Consider the following 23,319-nt stretch of genomic DNA (forward strand, 5'->3'; position numbering starts at 1 on the left):
TTACGAAGATATATTATTTAAAGAATCAACAATCAAATATAAGATTGAACATATAATTCTAGAGGGGTGGAATTACCTTAAATAGTTCTTCCGTTTCTCATACAATATACATACTATTTATATGGCGCGATGTCGCTTTTCCACAGTTGTTGGGCTTTGTTTACGTCATTCACTATTTTGCATATAGTGCCCATGTTCATTATGAAAACCTTGCTTACTTTGAATACACACATGATGTCATTTACCATTTGTAAATATTTCATAAATTGTCATGATGGATCTGTTCATCATCTCATATTAGTGAGTAATTGCATGAAATGGATGCATGTTAGAACACAGGCTGTTTAAGGTCATAGGATGCCCAAGATTTTCAAAGAATCAAATGAAGTATAGGATTTTCCAGTGTTTACATTGGATTTTCTATTATTTGAACAAACAACGCTGTAAATTTGTCAATAATACATGAAATGGAACAATAAAAAGATGATTCTGAAGGATTTCAAGTTTTGGGTAATGTTTTCCCCTTGAATATTCAGGTAAAGTTTTGTAAAAATGCAAAGTAAAGGGGTTTTGATAGGGAACATTTTGTGGATTTTAGCAATATTAAAAAATTTACAAACAGTTTTACAAAATTCTTTAACAAATTAATACTTTTGGGTTTTTTTTTGTCCTTAAAGGAGCATGATCAATGAAGTTCTTACAACCGTCCAATTGACTTTTTTCCACTATTTGCTGTTAGAGTTTCCTCAAGTAAATGACAGCACTCACTGCCTTCTTTAATACTTTAGGGGATCCACAGAGTATATAGAAAAGGAAAAGCATACTTTATTCTACAGAGTTTTATTGTGGGTGACCCCTCCACTTCTGTCAACTGTGGATTGATTGAGTTCCTTAAAGTAAATCAGAGTCCATATACAAAGATATAGTTGCATTTGCACATTACCTAAATTTTAGATTCAGCTTTTTTTAATCGGTATCTTTGAAAGATTGAAATTGACCTTGTTCAGAAAGTTGCTCAGTGATCTTTTACCCTTTACAAAATAAGGTTTGTGAATATATAGAAATCACTCTGTGTGTCGTTGCAATCATGTTCATGAAGCCATAACTCTGTAACAAAGCAAAACAAGATGTTCATAGGGTGTGTCATGGTCTTGACTCAAGGTTATTTTTGAAGGTCATGGTCACTAGGGATAAAATCCAGGTCAGAGCTGCTTTACAACAGACAACACTAGTTGCTCATAAAAGTTGTTTTTGACCTGGGATTTTGTAAAATGGCAAAGGTAAAATTTGGAAATAACAGTTTTGGTCATAACTTTATAATGGAGAGACATTAGAAATTTACTTGTCATAATGGCATATACTATCATTTCAGTAACAACATGTTACTTGGCTTGATTGAACATGCGAACTTTTGGGCGAGGTTTCTCAAAGATTTCAATGAAGCAGGTTTTACTTTTGTTCTCAGTGACCAGTCACACTGATAGAATGGCATAGCATGGTCATCCAAACTCACTTTTATTGAAACCTTATGGCCAATCAGTGAATGAAATTTGCATGCTGGATCAAGCAAATTGGCACAATAATATATTGCTTATCATGAAGTCATATGTCATGGTCCTGAAACAAGGTCATTTATCTTAAGGTCTAGGTAAATGTAATGGGAAAACATACTTTTACAAAGAGTGCTTAAAACCAGACAGTGTGTTGTGACTCTGAACCAGATTATTTCGTCAAGGTCACAAATGAGAATTTGTAACCGACCATAGCATTATATTGGAGGTATAAGCTCATCCAAACTGTCACCCCAGAACCAGGGTGCCGCTAAGATAAAGATCAATATGATAAAAAAAAATTGCAATTGAGAAACGTTAAAAATAAAATATACTACTTTGGATCATTAAAGACTGATGGCACATTTTTCTCAGTTTGAAAAATGCACTCTAAAGACTTGCAATATCTCATTTTTGTTGTGTAGTAATCAGGTGACTGTTAAGGTCTGTGGGTGTCTTGTTGTTGTTTAGTAATCAGGTGACTGTTAAGGTCTGTGGGCCTCTTGTTGTTGTTTAGTAATCAGGTGACTGTTAATATCTGTGGGTGTCTTGTTGTGTAGTAATCAGGTGACTGTTAATGTCTGGGGGTGTCTTGTTGTTGTGTAGTAATCAGGTGACTGTTAAGGTCTGTGGGCCTCTTGTTGTTGTTTAGTAATCAGGTGACTGTTAATATCTGTGGGTGTCTTGTTGTTGTTTAGTAATCAGGTGACTGTTAATGTCTGTGGGTGTCTTGTTGTGTAGTAATCAGGTGACTGTTAATGTCTGTGGGTGTCTTGTTGTGTAGTAATCAGGTGACTGTTAAGGTCTGTGGGTGTCTTGTTGTTGTTTAGTAATCAGGTGACTGTTAATGTCTGTGGGTGTCTTGTTGTTGTTTAGTAATCAGGTGACTGTTAAGGTCTGTGGGTGTCTTGTTGTTGTGTAGTAATCAGGTGACTGTTAAGGTCTGTGGGCCTCTTCTTGTTGTTTAGTAATCAGGTGACTGTTAATATCTGTGGGTGTCTTGTTGTGTAGTAATCAGGTGACTGTTAATATCTGTGGGCCTCTTGTTGTTGTTTAGTAATCAGGTGACTGTTAATGTCTGTGGGTGTCTTGTTGTTGTTTAGTAATCAGGTGACTGTTAATATCTGTGGGCCTCTTGTTGTTGTTTAGTAATCAGGTGACTGTTAAGGTCTGTGGGTGTCTTGTTGTTGTTTAGTAATCAGGTGACTGTTAATGTCTGTGGGTGTCTTGTTGTTGTTTAGTAATCAGGTGACTGTTAATATCTGTGGGTGTCTTGTTGTTGTTTAGTAATCAGGTGACTGTTAATATCTGTGGGTGTCTTGTTGTTTAGTAATCAGGTGACTGTTAATATCTGTGGGTGTCTTGTTGTGTAGTAATCAGGTGACTGTTAATGTCTGTGGGTGTCTTGTTGTGTAGTAATCAGGTGACTGTTAATGTCTGTGGGTGTCTTGTTGTTGTTTAGTAATCAGGTGACTGTTAATGTCTGTGGGCCTCTTGTTGTTGTTTAGTAATCAGGTGACAATATCTGTGGGCCTCTTGTTGTTGTTTAGTAATCAGGTGACTGTTAAGGTATGTGGGTGTCTTGTTGTTGTTTAGTAATCAGGTGACAATATCTGTGGGCCTCTTGTTGTTGTTTAGTAATCAGGTGACTGTTAAGGTCTGTGGGTGTCTTGTTGTTGTTTAGTAATCAGGTGACAATATCTGTGGGCCTCTTGTTGTTGTTTAGTAATCAGGTGACTGTTAAAGTCTGTGGGTGTCTTGTTGTTGTGTAGTAATCAGGAGACTGTTAATGTCTGTGGGCCTCTTGTTGTTGTTTAGTAATCAGGTGACTGTTAATATCTGTGGGTGTCTTGTTGTGTAGTAATCAGGTGACTGTTAATATCTGTGGGTGTCTTGTTGTTGTTTAGTAATCAGGTGACTGTTAATGTCTGTGGGTGTCTTGTTGTTGTTTAGTAATCAGGTGACTGTTAAGGTCTGTGGGTGTCTTGTTGTTGTTTAGTAATCAGGTGACTGTTAATGTCTGTGGGTGTCTTGTTGTTGTTTAGTAATCAGGTGACTGTTAAGGTCTGTGGGTGTCTTGTTGTTGTTTAGTAATCAGGTGACAATATCTGTGGGCCTCTTGTTGTTGTTTAGTAATCAGGTGACTGTTAAGGTCTGTGGGTGTCTTGTTGTTGTTTAGTAATCAGGTGACAATATCTGTGGGCCTCTTGTTGTTGTTTAGTAATCAGGTGACTGTTAATGTTTGTGGGTGTCTTGTTGTTGTTTAGTAATCAGGTGACAATATCTGTGGGCCTCTTGTTGTTGTTTAGTAATCAGGTGACTGTTAAGGTCTGTGGGTGTCTTGTTGTTGTTTAGTAATCAGGTGACAATATCTGTGGGCCTCTTGTTGTTGTTTAGTAATCAGGTGACTGTTAAGGTCTGTGGGCCTCTTGTTGTTGTTTAGTAATCAGGTGACAATATCTGTGGGCCTCTTGTTGTTGTTTAGTAATCAGGTGACTGTTAAGGTCTGTGGGTGTCTTGTTGTTGTGTAGTAATCAGGTGACTGTTAATGTCTGTGGGCCTCTTGTAATTTTACTCATTGTTCGAGCTAGAGATACATGTTACCAAAGATATAATGTCATTTTGACAAAAGTTCCTCACGGTTAGTCCTTTTTAATAATTGATACATGAAACTTTTCAAAAGTATTAGTTATTGCAACTGAATATACTGCAAGGGAAATTTCTAGTAGTACATGTTCTTTATAGCATTAGATGATTACCCAATGGAATCATCTACAAGTTTCATCGCTCACGGTACGAGTAAAAGGGAAACGATATAGGAAGCTGGAAGTATGTTGAAATATAAACTTCCTTAATTCCCTTAAGGCTACACAGTGGTTAATTACATGCTATCACAACAGATTCCTTTATTTCGTGCCATCTCGGCTGTGAAAATTTATTAAAAACATCAAATTTAGATAGTTATAATAACTTGGTTGTAGCATCATTGCTTAAGAAAACACATATAGATTTATGTTTGTTAGTCATTTAGCACTGGTTACATAATGAAATTACTTACAGCTCAGGGAGACCACTAGGCAGCCATTTGAATGGCATAAAGTGTTTGTAGACACAGCCCATACTGTTATTAGATCAATGTTATTATTTACGTCCCATAACAAAGAATAAAACGATGGATGGGACCTGTTGCCGGCCAGGAAGCAGCCTCATCAGTCTTAGGAATTGTGGGAAGTTGCCGAGCCCCTGCCCCTGCTCCCATCACCTGGCGGGATTGTTGGGGTCTGTATCAGTTTGTTAGAAGGAAGTCCTCTGGGGCTTTGGAAAAAAACTTTCTGTATTCGCCCAGTGTGTGGAGTTGTGTGGTTTATTGTGTGATTAATATACTGGAAGTTCTGCTAAAAAGAAAGTGTACTGTACATGTATATGGCATTGCTGAGTTACCAGTGCATGTACATATATCTTGGGACTGAGTTAAAAAGGAATTTATTTGTCAAGTATTTCTGGCATTTTATATTTATGGGTTTTTCTTCCAATGACTGGGGGAAGATGATCTCTCCAAGCCTCAGAATCAAAACTCTTTTTATGTTTTTGTGTTCAATGATTAGACCTCCTCTGTCAGTATGGTGTGAAGTTCCTTGAAAGGTGTAATAAAATGGTTTGACCTTGGAATTTCGTAAAAAGGTAGGATTTGATATCAGACAAACATGCAAAGTCCATTATATAATGTATTTGAAAATCGCAAAAGCATTTTCTAAGTGATTGTGTGCTTTTAAATCCAGAAAAATAGAATGCTCTGATTTACGGCATGCCAAACATGCTATTTTGTCATCAATATCAATTTAGTCAATGAAGAGTCTTATGTTACTGAAACCTCTACTGTTAAACTCATCTGTAATACCATATTCATAAAAGACTGTTATATATTGATAATTGAATATCACAAAACATCTCCTTAATCGTCAATAGTCTTTCAGGCAGACGTGGCTTTTGATCGAAGTAATTATCCATGCTGACACAAACTGGACCAGGAAATTATCCTTTGGTTGAATTAGGGAGAAAAATAGAGTTTTAGGTTCCGAAAGTGTAATGTGTCAGACAGATGGCCTGTTGATGGAAAAAGACTGTCAGCCTCAGATTTGGTCTACCATCAATAAACAAGACTGATGTTTATAAAAGTATGAGGGGGCAGTGAGAGAGTAAGAAGTTTTACAACTCTCACCTCCAACTGTCACATGTTCAGTCTCTCTTGTTTGTACATCTACTTTTCAAACTAGAGATGAATGTCATGCATATTTTTAAAATTGTATTTTACTCCTAACAACTATGAAAATTATGTAAGATTAAAACACATTCTAGGTTTATGTCATTGTCAAAGTTTGTTTCAAATACAATGAAAACTGGTGCCTCAATACAACACTTATGCAATCCGTTTCATTCATTCTCAATTTCATATTTTCATGATTTTTTACTACTCTGTTTATTCTGACACACTGTGTATTCCGACAAAAAATTGTCTCCCATTGTTGGATTAGGCAGGTTTCACTGTACTTCCTTGTGAAGCCCATAATCACACTGACCAATCTATGTCGTGAAATCAAATAAACAATTTGTTGTGTGACACGATTGTCAACAGTGCAAAAATAGGTAGTGAAATTGTTGATATACTCCGAACATTTGTTCATGGAAGTTTTAATTTTTTAAGGATGTTCTGTTATATACAGGAGTAGGATTGATGAGTTATGTAAGTTTAAGGATGTTCTGTTATATACAGGAGTAGGATTGATGAGTTATGTAAGTTTAAGGATGTTTTATTATATACACGAGTAGGATTGATGAGTTATGTAAGTTTAAGGATGTTCTATTATATACAGGAGTAGGATTGATGAGTTATGTAAGTTTAAGGATGTTCTGTTATATACAGGAGTAGGATTGATGAGTTATGTAAGTTTAAGGATGTTTTATTATATACAGGAGTAGGATTGATGAGTTATGTAAGTTTAAGGATGTTCTGTTATATACAGGAGTAGGATTGATGAGTTATGTAAGTTTAAGGATGTTTTATTATATACAGGAGTAGGATTGATGAGTTATGTAAGTTTAAGGATGTTTTATTATATACAGGAGTAGGATTGATGAGTTATGTAAGCTTAAGGACTGTCCTCAGTTATCTTTTGAATGAAACTACAAAAACCGAGGTCCCGTGTCACAGCAGGTGTGGCACAATAAAGATCTCTCCCTGTTCGATGGCCATAAGCGTCGAGCATAGACCTAAATTTTGCAGCCCTTAACCGGCAATGGTGACATCTTCATATGAGTGAAAGATTCTTGAGAGGGACATTAAACATTATACAACCAACCAACTATAAATTGAGATATTTTTATTCGGGGTACCTCTTTAGACCTTGTGCACTCACTGATACTAATTGTGTTTACTGTCAATTGATAGTTGGAATGATAACAGACATTTAATGATATAAACTTTATATCTACTCATTAATAGACAATCAGTATACGACACTCAATCATGAATAATTGAATTCTTTCTGTTCATGTTGAGTTGTGATAATCAGACATCAGGAGCAGTATTAAAGTGGATCAGGATTATAACGGGATTAATATTTGTGGTGCATTTAATATATAGTTTACAATGACTGTGGATGATGCTAGCTGGAATTAAGGACACGCAGTAATTAAACCTCATCTGTATAATGCCTCCAGTCTATCGTGCATGGCTAGTGTGGCTATCACTGTTGATTTTAGCACCCATCTCTATTAATTAGCGGTGCAGTAATGTGAAGGAATTCACCATTACCTCTGAGATACTTCAGTCTTGCAAAGGCTGGAATCACTATTATAGGGCTATAATATATTGCTTAGCATTTTCTGTAGAACAAGAATGTTATATATATATATCCATTTTTGGCTCACCTTCGCTGAATTAAAAGCTCAAGTGAGTTTGTGTGATTGATGTTTGTCCATTGTCTGTCTGTCAGGTGTCTTGTCTGTGAATTTCAATTTCTTTTGAAAAACCCCAAGGCCAAATCAACTATACATAGTGCAATGACTTAGGGGGATTCAAGTTTGTACAAATGAAGAGCTAGGCTTCCTTGCAAAGGGATATGATTATGAAATGAACATGCTGGAACTTTCTAATCTTTTTAAGAAACACAAGGTTATGGGCTGTATGTTTTAGTCCTGTTTCAACAGGTATAGGGATAAAAATACCAGTGAGTTTGAATTATGTTGTAGAGTAATACACGACTCCAAAGAACCAAGAGAAATAGTGTCATACCTGACTTTTGTGTTTGATTGACATATTTAGGTACCTCTTTTTATTAAATGATAATTCAGTTTCTTTTATTACAATATTTTTTACTTTACAGAGGTCCCTTCAGTGTAGTCAAGCGATGCATCCACAGGGAAACTAAGCAGCAGTTTGCTGTAAAGATTGTGGATGTGGCCAAGTTCACCTCAAGTCCAGGTCTCAGTACAGAGGGTAAGTCAGGCACCTCAAAAAAACTAAGGACCACCTCAAGTTTAGGACTTAGTACAGAATGTTACTATAGTCAGATACCTCACAGAAACCAAAAAGAACCTCTTTAAGTCCTAGTCTCAGTGCAGAGGGTAAACCAGGCACCTCACATAAACCAAGGACCACCTCAAGTCCAGGTCTCTGTACATAAGATAAGTCAGGCACCTCACAGCAACAAGGACCTCCTCAGTTTCTGATTTCAGTCCAGAGGGTAAGTCAATCAACTCACAAGAACCAATAGCTACCTCAACTCCAAGTCTCAGTGCAGAGGATAAGCCAGGTACCTCACAGACAGCAAGGACCCCGAGCCCAGGTCTTGACACAGAATGTAAGTCATGCACCTCATAGGAAGAAAAGACCTCCTCTAGTCTAGGTCTCGGTACTTGGTGTAAGTCAGAGACCTCCTCAAGTCCAGTTCTCAATACACAGGATAAATCAGGCACCTCACAGAAACCAAGGATTTCAGTAGTAAGTGATAAAGTGTACTTTGGATGTGAACTCCAGTGTAAGTGTCATCAATCAGTTGGAATGATGAAGATTATAAAATAAATCCCTGCTCATTATGGTGTCAAGTTCTTGTCCTGTGAATGACTGTATTTCATGTGAAGTACCATTGATTTGTGTGACTGTCAAAGATCCTGTTAGAACTGATGGTAATGCTAACAAATATAGTATGTATTAACACTGTAATATCAAGTTCTTGTGAAATATGTGAAAGTTAAATCAGAATTATGGCAAATCTGTGTTAATGCATGTAATCAACCTTGGTTGTGCAGTGTAAGGAATTATTAGTATTTCATAGGGGTGGCTGTACTGCAACTTGTTTCAACTGAGTAACCAGTTAATCGTATCAAATTATTATTCAGTATCTCTAAAAGATTTTTTTCTTGATGTAAATGTTTTGAGGATGACTATTTTCTTAAAAGGTAATTGGCAGTAAACATAAAGACAAAAAAGTTACAATGCATATTGAAACATTTCTATGGATTAAAAATAAACTTGATTTTGTAGTATTATAGTTATTGACTGGGTTCGAGGATAACAGCTGTTTTGTTTGACCCAAAAGCGGATCTGGTGCCTGAAGCTGTAGGCTGAGGGCAACGGATGGGATTGAGGTCAAACAAAACAGTTGTTGTCCTCGGACTCAGTCTATAACTGTTTTGTTATACACCTTCATTTTAAGGTTGTTTTTACTAGGTACACATGGTTTGTTGACTTTGAACTTTTAACAAGACAGTGTGATTTTGAACATTTAGCAACATATATCCTCTAGTTTAAAAGAAAACATACCTAATATCCTAATTTTGAATAATCAATAATTATATTTTTCATGTTTCTGTTCTGTGTTTTATTTAATGGACTGAAGTATTACCAAATTGCTGATAATGTTTTAATGAAGATGCTGTGATATTTTAACATACATTGAAACACTTTGCCACTTTCATCCCTGATAATCCAACTTGCAGCTTCCCAAATGCACATTTTCTTTCATACTGGGATTGCTTGAAGAATTTCTTAATTCTAGGAAATGAGAGAAACATTCTACCCTGGATTTACATCATGAAGTTGAAAAACATACAGCAATTTAGAAAATGGTCAAAAGATGTTGTGTTTATAAAGCATGCATTATTGTGTGCAACCTTCTTAAACACAGTGCAATGTAAGAGATGGGAATTCAAAAACCATTTTGACAGATATAAAAAAAATCTACTCACAGCAGTATGAAATTTTATTGAACTTATAGACATGCACAGTTACATTTTTCTGTGAGTAAAGGGGTATTAGTCTTGGAATTTACTTATGGAGCATGTGGTCCATCATTGTGTTATCAAATGATGTCATCAGATGAAATCACCCTGGTGTATTATCTCCTGTGAAGTTTTCGGTGTAAGCTGACTTCATACTGCACAGTATGATAAAATACCTGTTTACTGGCTAATCAAACATTAGAAAGCTTATTATACCCCCCACAACAAGTTGTGGGGGGATATACTGGAATTGGGTTGTCCGTCTGTCTGTCTGTCCGTCAGTCCGTCTGTAGACGCAATGGTTTCCGGGCTCTAAAGCATTATCCTTTCCACCTACCATCACCATATCATATATATGGACTACCCATGGGATGAAGATGTTCCCTATCGATTTTGGGGTCAAAAGGTCAAAGGTCAAGTGCACTGGACAATGAAGTAGCAATATGGTTTCCGGGCTCTAAAGCGTTATCCTTTCCACCTACAGTCACCATATCATACATATGGACTACCCATAGGATGAAGATGTTCCCTATCGATTTTAGGGTCAAAAGGTCAAAGGTCAAGCGCACTGAACATTGAAGTAGCAATATGGTTCGGTTTGTCATGCCATTTGTTTTTTTTCACTCAGAAAAGAGGTAGTTTATACCTATTACCAACACCCTTTGGGAGATTGCGGTAAGCGGGGGGTATTCTTAGTGAGCATTGCTCACAGTACCTCTTGTTGTCCCTGTTTACCGGCCAATCAAACATCAGAAAGCGTATTGTTCCTGTTTACCAGCCAATCAAACATCAGTAAGCTTATTGTTCCTAGTTACCGGCCAATCAAACATCAGAAAGCTTATTGTTCCTGTTGACTGGCCAATCAAACATCAGAAAGCTTATTGTTCCTGTTTACCGGCCAATCAAACAGTAGAAAGCTTATTGTTTCTTCAACAGCAGCAATTGTGTAATTTACATTTTTGTTACTTTCTATATTTAGTGCTATTCATCATTATACATTGTATTTTGAAATGAAAAACAGACTGTCACAGTGGTCTAGAGGTTAGAGCGTTCGCCCCGCATGCGGAAGGTTGGGGTTTAAATCCTGGCCACGACACTGACCTAAGTTGTTAAAACAGGTAGTGACAGTTCCATCGCCAAATGCTCAGCATCATGTGTGAATGTCACGGGTCCTCAGAGATGACCTTAAAAACGGATGTCCCAGCCATGTCACGCTAAAGAACCCTCACTGCTCAATGGCTGTAAGCGCCAAGCATAGACCTAAATTTGAAGCCCTGCAACAGTATTGGTGACGTTCCCATATGAGTGAAAAATTCTTGAGAGGGACGTCAAACAAGATATAATCAATCAATCATGCACGAAATGAAATAGATAAGTAATGAAATGTTTACACACTGTACAATACCTGCATACAATCAGGCACTCTTGCATAGTATGGTGTGTTATACAATGATCATTATGTTCTCAAATGGACTCAGTTTGCCCTCAAGTATTGTCCCCGACAACTGTACATCTAATTTTACTTGATGAAGTAAGGAATTTCAATTAAAATCATGCAACTCATATGACTGTACAAAATGTTATTGACAGATTGCAAAATTAATTACAATCATTCTGATGATTAAACACTAAACTGGCACAGTAGCTGCCCCTATAGCTTCAGTAACCAATAAACTGGTTCACAGTACCTGCCCCTATAACCTCAGTAACCACTAAACTGGTTCACTGTACCTGCCCCTATAACTTCAGTAACCACTTATCTGGTTCACAGTACCTGCCCCTTTAGCTTCATGTAGTGAGTGTTTCTTATTTCTTGTAAGCAACCAACTGTACAACACATCCATATTTTACAGACCTAAAGAGGGAGGCAAGCATCTGCCACATGTTGAAACATGCTCACATTGTGGAGTTACTGGAGACCTACAGTTCTGATGGCATGCTGTACATGGTTTTTGAATAGTAAGTAACTTCAGTACAGTTCAGGAAAAAGTTGAAATGTAGAAGGCTGTCAGGCATACCGATAGTATGTAAAGTAAGAAGGGGGAGGGGCACTAAGACACAAGCACGTAATGTCATATTATCTTTCAACTGAGTTCAATATTATTCTTCTGTAAGCTTTATTGGGCAGTTCATATATGTGTAAATTATGCTTGTGATGGTCAGTTTTGTCATATCTTCACATATACAGCAAATACTAGGTACTGTCAACCAACTTTTATTCGTGTGTGAGAAAATTTCGAGAGATTCGCGAGAACCTCATCGTAGCGAATATTTCCTGTTGCAGTCCTTGAATGCCTGTTATTGGCTTGAAAAAGACTCTATTGCAAAAATTACTCGCCAGTTTACAACAGGTTAATCATGAAATAAAGTAACCGCGAATAAAAGTTGGTTTACAGCATTTAGTGTTCATGAGTGGTAAGCAACTGTGGATATGTGATGACTCTAAAAGAATCATAAATTGTGTTGGGGGGAGGGATGTGGCTCAGAGTCCTATGTCATGAATTGCTTGTCACATTCTCCTCATTAACGTGTTGGCATTACAAATACAAAATTATGTAGCAGGTTGTATGGTACAGGGGATAAGTACTATTACAGTTGTCTTTCTTTATTGGAGAGTTGTCAATCCAAGAAACATAACTCTAACTGTCTTACTCGGAGCCAATCACTAGTACATGCGTACTGACTAGAATTGAGCATGTAAAGTAGCCACTCTGCCAGATCTGGTGATTAACCTCCGATAACTGCCCCTTGTGTAAGCTTTTGTATGCTTGATGATGCAGAGAGAAGCAGGCACACTTTCACTCTCATTTTACCCAATTTTCTGTAATATTTCACAGTATAGTACTTGAGAAATAAGAAACTGCACATTACTCTGTTGTCAATACTACATGTATTTCACAAGAAATAGAAAACTGCAGATTATTTAGTGATATATGATGATTAACCATATTACAGTACATAAAATATCTTGAAATTAGTGTGGGTGATGGACGACTCTTTCCAAGTGTAAAACAAAGAAAAAAACCCACCCATTTTCAATGATTTTACATAAATTTGCAAAATTGTTACATGTCGATGTCACAGTCCTGACCTGCAAAAGAGACTTTGTTTGATTTGATGTTTTTTTATTTGTATTTCACACATAATTAAAGTTTGTTTGCCGTTTTTATGCAGTCAAAGTTTTTTCACATCTAAGACTTCTCAAGAAAGATGGAATACAAGGTTACTAAACTTGTGAGAAATAATTGTGTTTTCTGGTACACGGAACAGTGTGTAGAGTTCCAGGCAATTCAAATAATGCACAGGAGCACAGTATATCGTGCTATGTGCACAATAAGTGTAAAAAAAATAATCATTTCATTCTTATATTGACATTAAAATATAGGAATTGCAATTCATTTCAAACCTATAAGATGATGAAAGATTAGCTTTCTTAATTTCAAACTATACTGGTCATCTATATTCAAAGATTAGCTTTCTTAATTTCAAACTATACTGGTCATTTATATTCAAAGATTAGCTTTCTTAATTTTTATACTGGTCATCTAAATTTGAATGGCTTCAGCTAAAGCTCCAAGAGGCATCAGCTAAATCACACATCTTAAAGAGGTATTTATAGGTGAAAGAGTTATTCCTCTTGTCAGAGGTGCTCGCTTCACCCTACACAAAGGTTGTAAAAGGGGTGTCCTATGATCCTCAGTCATTTACATAGACTGGCGTATATTTCATGCCCACTACTGAGTCTTGGTAACACAGATCATAAAAGCTCAATGCATAATTTAAAATGTGGCAGAGAACCCCGATCATTTTGAAAAGCAGCGCTCCCACTGGACCGAAAATCCTATTTGCCACTTTTACGCTAATCTCAACGTACTTTTGGCAATCAAATGGTATTGTATTCATGATCAGATTATAATAACTCTTGTTTGATATGATACCTGGCGTGTACTTCACTATGTTTGTTCTCCTTACGAACTTGTACCCACCAGGTATCACTTATATGATACCCAACCAACATTTCTTTGAAAAAAAATTTTTTTTGGATAAATTTGTTTATGGAATATGAATAAGAGATAGAAGAGCAGACATAGTAATAGACATTTATATTAGTAAACTGTCAGTACTAGATAAACATTTATATTAGTAAACTGTCAGCACTAGATAAACATTTATATCAGTAAACTGTCAGCACTAGATAAACATTTATATTAGTAAACTGTCAGCACTAGATAAACATTTATATTAGTAAACTGTCAGCACTAGATAAACATTTATATTAGTAAACTGTCAGCACTAGATAAACATTTATATTAGTAAACTGTCAGCACTAGATAAACATTTATATCAGTAAATAGTAAACTGTCAGCACTAGATAAACATTTATATCAGTAAACTGTCAGCACTAGATAAACATTTATATCAGTAAACTGTCAGCACTAGATAAACATTTATATTAGTAAACTGTCAGCACTAGATAAACATTTATATTAGTAAACTGTCAGCACTAGATAAACATTTATATTAGTAAACTGTCAGCACTAGATAAACATTTATATTAGTAAACTGTCAGCACTAGATAAACATTTATATTAGTAAACTGTCAGCACTAGATAAACATTTATATCAGTAAACTGTCAGCACTAGATAAACATTTATATCAGTAAACTGTCAGCACTAGATAAACATTTATATCAGTAAACTGTCAGCACTAGATAAACATTTATATCAGTAAACTGTCAGCACTAGATAAACATTTATATTAGTAAACTGTCAGCACTAGATAAACATTTATATCAGTAAACTGTCAGCACTAGATAAACATTTATATCAGTAAACTGTCAGCACTAGATAAACATTTATATCAGTAAACTGTCAGCACTAGATAAACATTTATATCAGTAAACTGTCAGCACTAGATAAACATTTATATTAGTAAACTGTCAGCACTAGATAAACATTTATATTAGTAAACTGTCAGCACTAGATAAACATTTATATTAGTAAACTGTCAGCACTAGATAAACATTTATATCAGTAAACTGTCAGCACTAGATAAACATCTATATTAGTAAACTGTCAGCACTAGATAAACATTTATATTAGTAAACTGTCAGCACTAGATAAACATTTATATAAGTAGACTGTCAGCACTAGATAAACATTTATATTAGTAAACTGTCAGCACTAGATAAACATTTATATAAGTAGACTGTCAGCACTAGATAAACATTTATATTAGTAAACTGTCAGCACTAGATAAACATTTATATTAGTAAACTGTCAGCACTAGATAAACATTTATATTAGTAAACTGTCAGCACTAGATAAACATTTATATAAGTAGACTGTCAGCACTAGATAAACATTTATATTAGTAAACTGTCAGCACTAGATAAACATTTATATTAGTAAACTGTCAGCTCTAGATAAACATTTATATTAGTAAACTGTCAGCACTAGATAAAAATTTATATTAGTAAACTGTCAGCACTAGATAAACATTTATATTAGTAGACTGTCAGCACTAGATAAACATTTATATTAGTAAACTGTCAGTACTAGATAAACATTTATATTAGTAAACTGTCAGCTCTAGATAAACATTTATATTAGTAAACTGTCAGCACTAGATAAACATCTATATTAGTAAACTGTCAGCACTAGATAAACATTTATATTAGTAAACTGTCAGTACTAGATAAACATTTATATTAGTAAACTGTCAGCACTAGATAAACATTTATATTAGTAAACTGTCAGCACTAGATAAACATCTATATTAGTAAACTGTCAGCACTAGATAAACATTTATATTAGTAGACTGTCAGCACTAGATAAACATTTATATTAGTAAACTGTCAGTACTAGATAAACATTTATATTAGTAAACTGTCAGCACTAGATAAACATTTATATTAGTAAACTGTCAGCTCTAGATAAACATTTATATTAGTAAACTGTCAGCACTAGATAAACATCTATATTAGTAAACTGTCAGCACTAGATAAACATTTATATTAGTAAACTGTCAGCACTAGATAAACATTTATATTAGTAAACTGTCAGCACTAGATAAACATTTATATAAGTAGACTGTCAGCACTAGATAAACATTTATATTAGTAAACTGTCAGCACTAGATAAACATTTATATTAGTAAACTGTCAGCACTAGATAAACATTTATATAAGTAGACTGTCAGCACTAGATAAACATTTATATTAGTAAACTGTCAGCACTAGATAAACATTTATATTAGTAAACTGTCAGCACTAGATAAACATTTATATAAGTAGACTGTCAGCACTAGATAAACATTTATATTAGTAAACTGTCAGCACTAGATAAACATTTATATTAGTAAACTGTCAGCACTAGATAAACATTTATATTAGTAAACTGTCAGCACTAGATAAACATTTATATAAGTAGACTGTCAGCACTAGATAAACATTTATATTAGTAAACTGTCAGCTCTAGATAAACATTTATATTAGTAAACTATCAGCACTAGATAAACATTTATATTAGTAAACTGTCAGCACTAGATAAACATTTATATTAGTAAACTATCAGCTCTAGATAAACATTTATATTAATAAACTGTCAGCACTAGATAAAAATTTATATTAGTAAACTGTCAGTACTAGATAAACATTTATATTAGTAAACTGTCAGCACTAGATAAACATTTATATTAGTAAACTGTCAGCACTAGATAAACATTTATATTAGTAAACTGTCAGCACTAGATAAACATTTATATTAGTAAACTGTCAGCACTAGATAAACATTTATATTAGTAAACTGTCAGCACTAGATAAACATTTATATTAGTAAACTGTCAGCTCTAGATAAACATTTATATTAGTAAACTGTCAGCACTAGATAAAAATTTATATTAGTAAACTGTCAGTACTAGATAAACATTTATATTAGTAAACTGTCAGCACTAGATAAACATTTATATTAGTAAACTGTCAGCTCTAGATAAACATTTATATTAGTAAACTATCAGCACTAGATAAACATTTATATTAGTAAACTGTCAGCACTAGATAAACATTTATATTAGTAAACTGTCAGCTCTAGATAAACATTTATATTAGTAAACTGTCAGCACTAGATAAAAATTTATATTAGTAAACTGTCAGTACTAGATAAACATTTATATTAGTAAACTGTCAGCACTAGATAAACATTTATATTAGTAAACTGTCAGCACTAGATAAACATTTATATTAGTAAACTGTCAGCACTAGATAAACATTTATATTAGTAAACTGTCAGCACTAGATAAACATTTATATTAGTAAACTGTCAGCACTAGATAAACATTTATATTAGTAAACTGTCAGCACTAGATAAACATTTATATTAGTAAACTGTCAGCACTAGATAAACATTTATATCAGTAAACTGTCAGCACTAGATAAACATTTATATCAGTAAACTGTCAGCACTAGATAAACATTTATATCAGTAAACTGTCAGCACTAGATAAACATTTATATTAGTAAACTGTCAGCACTAGATAAACATTTATATTAGTAAACTGTCAGCACTAGATAAACATTTATATTAGTAAACTGTCAGCACTAGATAAACATTTATATTAGTAAACTGTCAGCACTAGATAAACATTTATATCAGTAAACTGTCAGCACTAGATAAACATTTATATCAGTAAACTGTCAGCACTAGATAAACATTTATATTAGTAAACTGTCAGCACTAGATAAACATTTATATCAGTAAACTGTCAGCACTAGATAAACATTTATATCAGTAAACTGTCAGCACTAGATAAACATTTATATTAGTAAACTGTCAGCACTAGATAAACATTTATATTAGTAAACTGTCAGCACTAGATAAACATTTATATTAGTAAACTGTCAGCACTAGATAAACATTTATATCAGTAAACTGTCAGCACTAGATAAACATTTATATAAGTAAACTGTCAGCACTAGATAAACATCTATATTAGTAAACTGTCAGCACTAGATAAACATTTATATTAGTAAACTGTCAGCACTAGATAAACATTTATATTAGTAAACTGTCAGCACTAGATAAACATTTATATAAGTAGACTGTCAGCACTAGATAAACATTTATATTAGTAAACTGTCAGCACTAGATAAACATTTATATTAGTAAACTGTCAGCACTAGATAAACATTTATATAAGTAGACTGTCAGCACTAGATAAACATTTATATTAGTAAACTGTCAGCACTAGATAAAAATTTATATTAGTAAACTGTCAGCACTAGATAAACATTTATATTAGTAGACTGTCAGCACTAGATAAACATTTATATTAGTAAACTGTCAGTACTAGATAAACATTTATATTAGTAAACTGTCAGCTCTAGATAAACATTTATATTAGTAAACTGTCAGCACTAGATAAACATCTATATTAGTAAACTGTCAGCACTAGATAAAAATTTATATTAGTAAACTGTCAGTACTAGATAAACATTTATATTAGTAAACTGTCAGCACTAGATAAACATTTATATTAGTAAACTGTCAGCACTAGATAAACATTTATATTAGTAAACTGTCAGCACTAGATAAACATCTATATTAGTAAACTGTCAGCACTAGATAAACATTTATATTAGTAGACTGTCAGCACTAGATAAACATTTATATTAGTAAACTGTCAGTACTAGATAAACATTTATATTAGTAAACTGTCAGCACTAGATAAACATTTATATTAGTAAACTGTCAGCTCTAGATAAACATTTATATTAGTAAACTGTCAGCACTAGATAAACATCTATATTAGTAAACTGTCAGCACTAGATAAACATTTATATTAGTAAACTGTCAGCACTAGATAAACATTTATATTAGTAAACTGTCAGCACTAGATAAACATTTATATAAGTAGACTGTCAGCACTAGATAAACATTTATATTAGTAAACTGTCAGCACTAGATAAACATTTATATTAGTAAACTGTCAGCACTAGATAAACATTTATATAAGTAGACTGTCAGCACTAGATAAACATTTATATTAGTAAACTGTCAGCACTAGATAAACATTTATATTAGTAAACTGTCAGCACTAGATAAACATTTATATAAGTAGACTGTCAGCACTAGATAAACATTTATATTAGTAAACTGTCAGCACTAGATAAACATTTATATTAGTAAACTGTCAGCACTAGATAAACATTTATATAAGTAGACTGTCAGCACTAGATAAACATTTATATTAGTAAACTGTCAGCACTAGATAAACATTTATATTAGTAAACTGTCAGCACTAGATAAACATTTATATAAGTAGACTGTCAGCACTAGATAAACATTTATATTAGTAAACTGTCAGCACTAGATAAACATTTATATTAGTAAACTGTCAGCACTAGATAAACATTTATATTAGTAAACTGTCAGCACTAGATAAACATTTATATAAGTAGACTGTCAGCACTAGATAAACATTTATATTAGTAAACTGTCAGCTCTAGATAAACATTTATATTAGTAAACTATCAGCACTAGATAAACATTTATATTAGTAAACTGTCAGCACTAGATAAACATTTATATTAGTAAACTGTCAGCTCTAGATAAACATTTATATTAGTAAACTGTCAGTACTAGATAAACATTTATATTAGTAAACTGTCAGCTCTAGATAAACATTTATATTAGTAAACTGTCAGCACTAGATAAACATCTATATTAGTAAACTGTCAGCACTAGATAAACATTTATATTAGTAAACTGTCAGTACTAGATAAACATTTATATTAGTAAACTGTCAGCACTAGATAAACATTTATATTAGTAAACTGTCAGCACTAGATAAACATTTATATTAGTAAACTGTCAGCACTAGATAAACATCTATATTAGTAAACTGTCAGCACTAGATAAACATTTATATTAGTAGACTGTCAGCACTAGATAAACATTTATATTAGTAAACTGTCAGTACTAGATAAACATTTATATTAGTAAACTGTCAGCACTAGATAAACATTTATATTAGTAAACTGTCAGCTCTAGATAAACATTTATATTAGTAAACTGTCAGCACTAGATAAACATCTATATTAGTAAACTGTCAGCACTAGATAAACATTTATATTAGTAAACTGTCAGTACTAGATAAACATTTATATTAGTAAACTGTCAGCACTAGATAAACATTTATATTAGTAAACTGTCAGCACTAGATAAACATTTATATTAGTAAACTGTCAGCACTAGATAAACATCTATATTAGTAAACTGTCAGCACTAGATAAACATTTATATTAGTAAACTGTCAGTACTAGATAAACATTTATATTAGTAAACTGTCAGCACTAGATAAACATTTATATTAGTAGACTGTCAGCACTAGATAAACATCTATATTAGTAAACTGTCAGTACTAGATAAACATTTATATTAGTAAACTGTCAGCACTAGATAAACATTTATATTAGTAAACTGTCAGCACTAGATAAACATTTATATTAGTAAACTGTCAGCACTAGATAAACATTTATATTAGTAAACTGTCAGCTCTAGATAAACATTTATATTAGTAAACTGTCAGCACTAGATAAACATTTATATTAGTAGACTGTCAGCTCTAGATAAACATTTATTTTAGTAAACTGTCAGCACTAGATAAACACTTTTGAAGTTAGTGGCAGCATTATGGAATACTACTAAGTTTTCTGCATTCTATATTCAGATGCATCATTAATTCTATTGATACATTAATTTTAGATTTATTTGTATGAAAGGGTTTTTGTTGTATGATGTAAATAGCGTCATTATATATAATGATATAACAAAGATCGTTTCTATGGTAATACTTGTTTACATTTTCTTTATAATGCTACAACCCTCAGTGAAAACATTTCGTACATACACAGAAATGCAGATGTCACAAAACATCAATTTCATTTTTGAATCGTATCTTAATCAGTCACTATTTCCAGCTGATGTTGGATTTAGGTTGTTTGAGCAACATTGATCAGACCCTGAATTGGAGTTAGTAAAGCCAATCCTAGATATCGTTAACAGCTCACATGAACTGACAGCTCATGAACTGAAAGCTCAAGTGAGTTTTTCTGATCACTTTTTGTCCAGCGTCCATCTGTCAGTAAACTTTTTAACATTTTTTACTTCTTCCCCAGAGTCACAAGGCTAATGTCAGCAGAAACTTGCCACAAAGCATGTGGGTTAAAGGGGATTCAAGTTGTTCAATTGAAGTGCCATGTTCTTTTTTTAAAAATATCTTTTATATGGGGATATTGTTTTGTCTTGTCTTTCTGTCTGTCTGAACGAAACTTTAACCTTGTTCTAAGCTTTTGAACGGTGAGTGATAGGGCCTCATTTTTCATATGTACATGTTTTGTAACATTTAAGACCGTTTTTCAACCTTGTGATCCTGACCTTGGAGTTTGACCTACTTTTAAGAAAACCTAATCTGTGCTATATTACCTGAACTATTTAAGTTAGGGTTTCATATTTTGTACAGTACATAGATTCCTTATGACAAGACATTTCATTTGATGCAATGATTTTTTACCTTGGAGTTAATGACCCGAATTTCAAAACTTAAAACAGTAACTTGAACATTGCTTATATATAATTAACTTTTGCATTGTGAGTGATACATCATTCGTATTTCAATCACACATTCCTTGACAAGACGTTTCCTTTGGTACCAAAGTTTTTGACCTTGTAACCTTGATTTTGAATTTTTACCTACTTTTAAGAAAAGTTAATATTGGCTACTTTTCCTGAACTGTTTAAGGTAGCCTTACATTTCATACCATGACTTTTAACCTTGTGACCTTGTATCATGGTAATATCATGACCCTATTGGACTAGGTTGGTACCACAATATGGGGTTAAATGTTTTCATGGGAATAAAGATTGAAGAAACTCTTTTAAAAATCACAAGAGCTGAACAACAGCAGGAGACTCAGGTGAGCTATGTGACTTATGGGACTCTGTTTGTAGTTGTGTTAATCCTGTGAGGACAACTCCGAGTGTAAACTGGGTTCCATTTTAAGTGAAAAGGGGGTTTTGCCTCACACTTCTAGTTGGCAAGTCAATATAAAAAATTTTAATGGATGACTGGTTGTACATTACAAATTTATCACAGAACTTCTGCAGCAATGTGAGGTGTTAAAGTTGTGGGTTACTTTTTGAAAGGAAGTGTTGAAAATACTGTTGTAGGAGTCAGCCGTGGATACTCATTGTAATGTTTCAGACTGTCTGCTGAAACAAGATGGAAAAACAACACATTGTTCCATCATTCTTAGAGAATTTGAAGATATTTTCTGTCTCGGCCGGTACGCCAGTACTGTTGTTGAAGTTTCCTTTTTCTAAAGGCTATTACCGAAATTTTCATCGGTAGCTTGTGATAAATGGGATATTTGGCTTGATATGTTTAGATGAGCTACAAATTGTGGCCTTTTAATGATGGAGAGAACAGGTTCCTGTTTGTTCCTGCTGATCTCTTTAGGTCCAATTCCTGAGAGAGTAATTTCACTAAATTGATGCTGTGTATTGATGTAAAACAGAGTGACATCGACCTAATATGGCTGGGGCCGGCACAGGGGAGATTACTGAATGGTGAAGTGACAATTTATCTATTGTCTGATGAATAATGTATAGACCTTAGCAGAATGTGTAAATATTTCCTATGAGTGTGGCATTTTTGAGAATTGAGTTCTTTCTAAAAAGTATTATGCTTATATATATATATATATATATGATTTTGTAATTTCAAATCAGAATACATTATCTATTTAATCCACAAGTCATGGAATCTCACAGATTAACAGCCTGAGTATCTTGGTCAGGAAGGGGTTAAAAATGCTTCATAAACCTATATATTGTGGTGTGGGTACAATTCTGAATATTTACATTTCCCTACGAATTGTAATGATGGCCTTTATATTTGATGATAGCGTCATGAATTTGTTAAGTGAGCTGTAAGCAATGCACAAATAGAATATGTCTATTTTAATGACTGGGAATTCTGACAGAAATGAAGTAGAATGTAAATATAAGAAATAAATAATGTTATTTTGAAAATACATGTTGTGAGTGTATGAACTGCAGTGGCATACTTTTCATGTAATCATGAGCTTCATGAGGTATCCCGGCGTGACGTGTCGCGGTTCATACCCTCATGTGTTTTACGTCTTAACTGACATGTAATCATGAGCTTCATGAGATATCCGGCGTGACGTGTCGCGGTTCATACCCTCATGTGTTTTACGTCTTAACTGACATGTAATCATGAGCTTCATGAGATATCCGGCGTGACGTGTCGCAGTTCATACCCTCATGTGTTTTACGTCTTAACTGACATGTAATCATGAGCTTCATGAGATATCCGGCGTGACGTGTCGCGGTTCATACCCTCATGTGTTTTACGTCTTAACTGACATGTAATCATGAGCTTCATGAGATATCCGGCGTGACGTGT

The 23,319-nt window shown here is 33.7% G+C and overlaps 1 protein-coding gene across 9 annotated transcripts in view; it reads left to right on the top strand.

Moving 5' to 3' along the window:
* Positions 1-23,319, top strand: part of LOC125658791 (peripheral plasma membrane protein CASK-like) — a 113,670-nt gene that overhangs the window by 13,536 nt on the left and 76,815 nt on the right. For 8 of the 9 annotated variants that reach the window (XM_048890209.2, XM_056148360.1, XM_056148365.1 and 5 more), the window contains exons 3-4: positions 7,934-8,046; positions 11,684-11,789. In XM_048890209.2, coding sequence (XP_048746166.2) covers positions 7,934-8,046; positions 11,684-11,789 — 219 coding nt within the window. Of the gene's footprint in view, positions 1-7,933; positions 8,047-10,612; positions 10,777-11,683; positions 11,790-23,319 lie in introns of those variants that run through there. The other variant, XM_056148366.1, reaches the window with a different exon arrangement.

Source organism: Ostrea edulis, chromosome 9 (assembly GCF_947568905.1).
Source record: "Ostrea edulis chromosome 9, xbOstEdul1.1, whole genome shotgun sequence".
Taxonomy (NCBI): domain Eukaryota; kingdom Metazoa; phylum Mollusca; class Bivalvia; order Ostreida; family Ostreidae; genus Ostrea; species Ostrea edulis.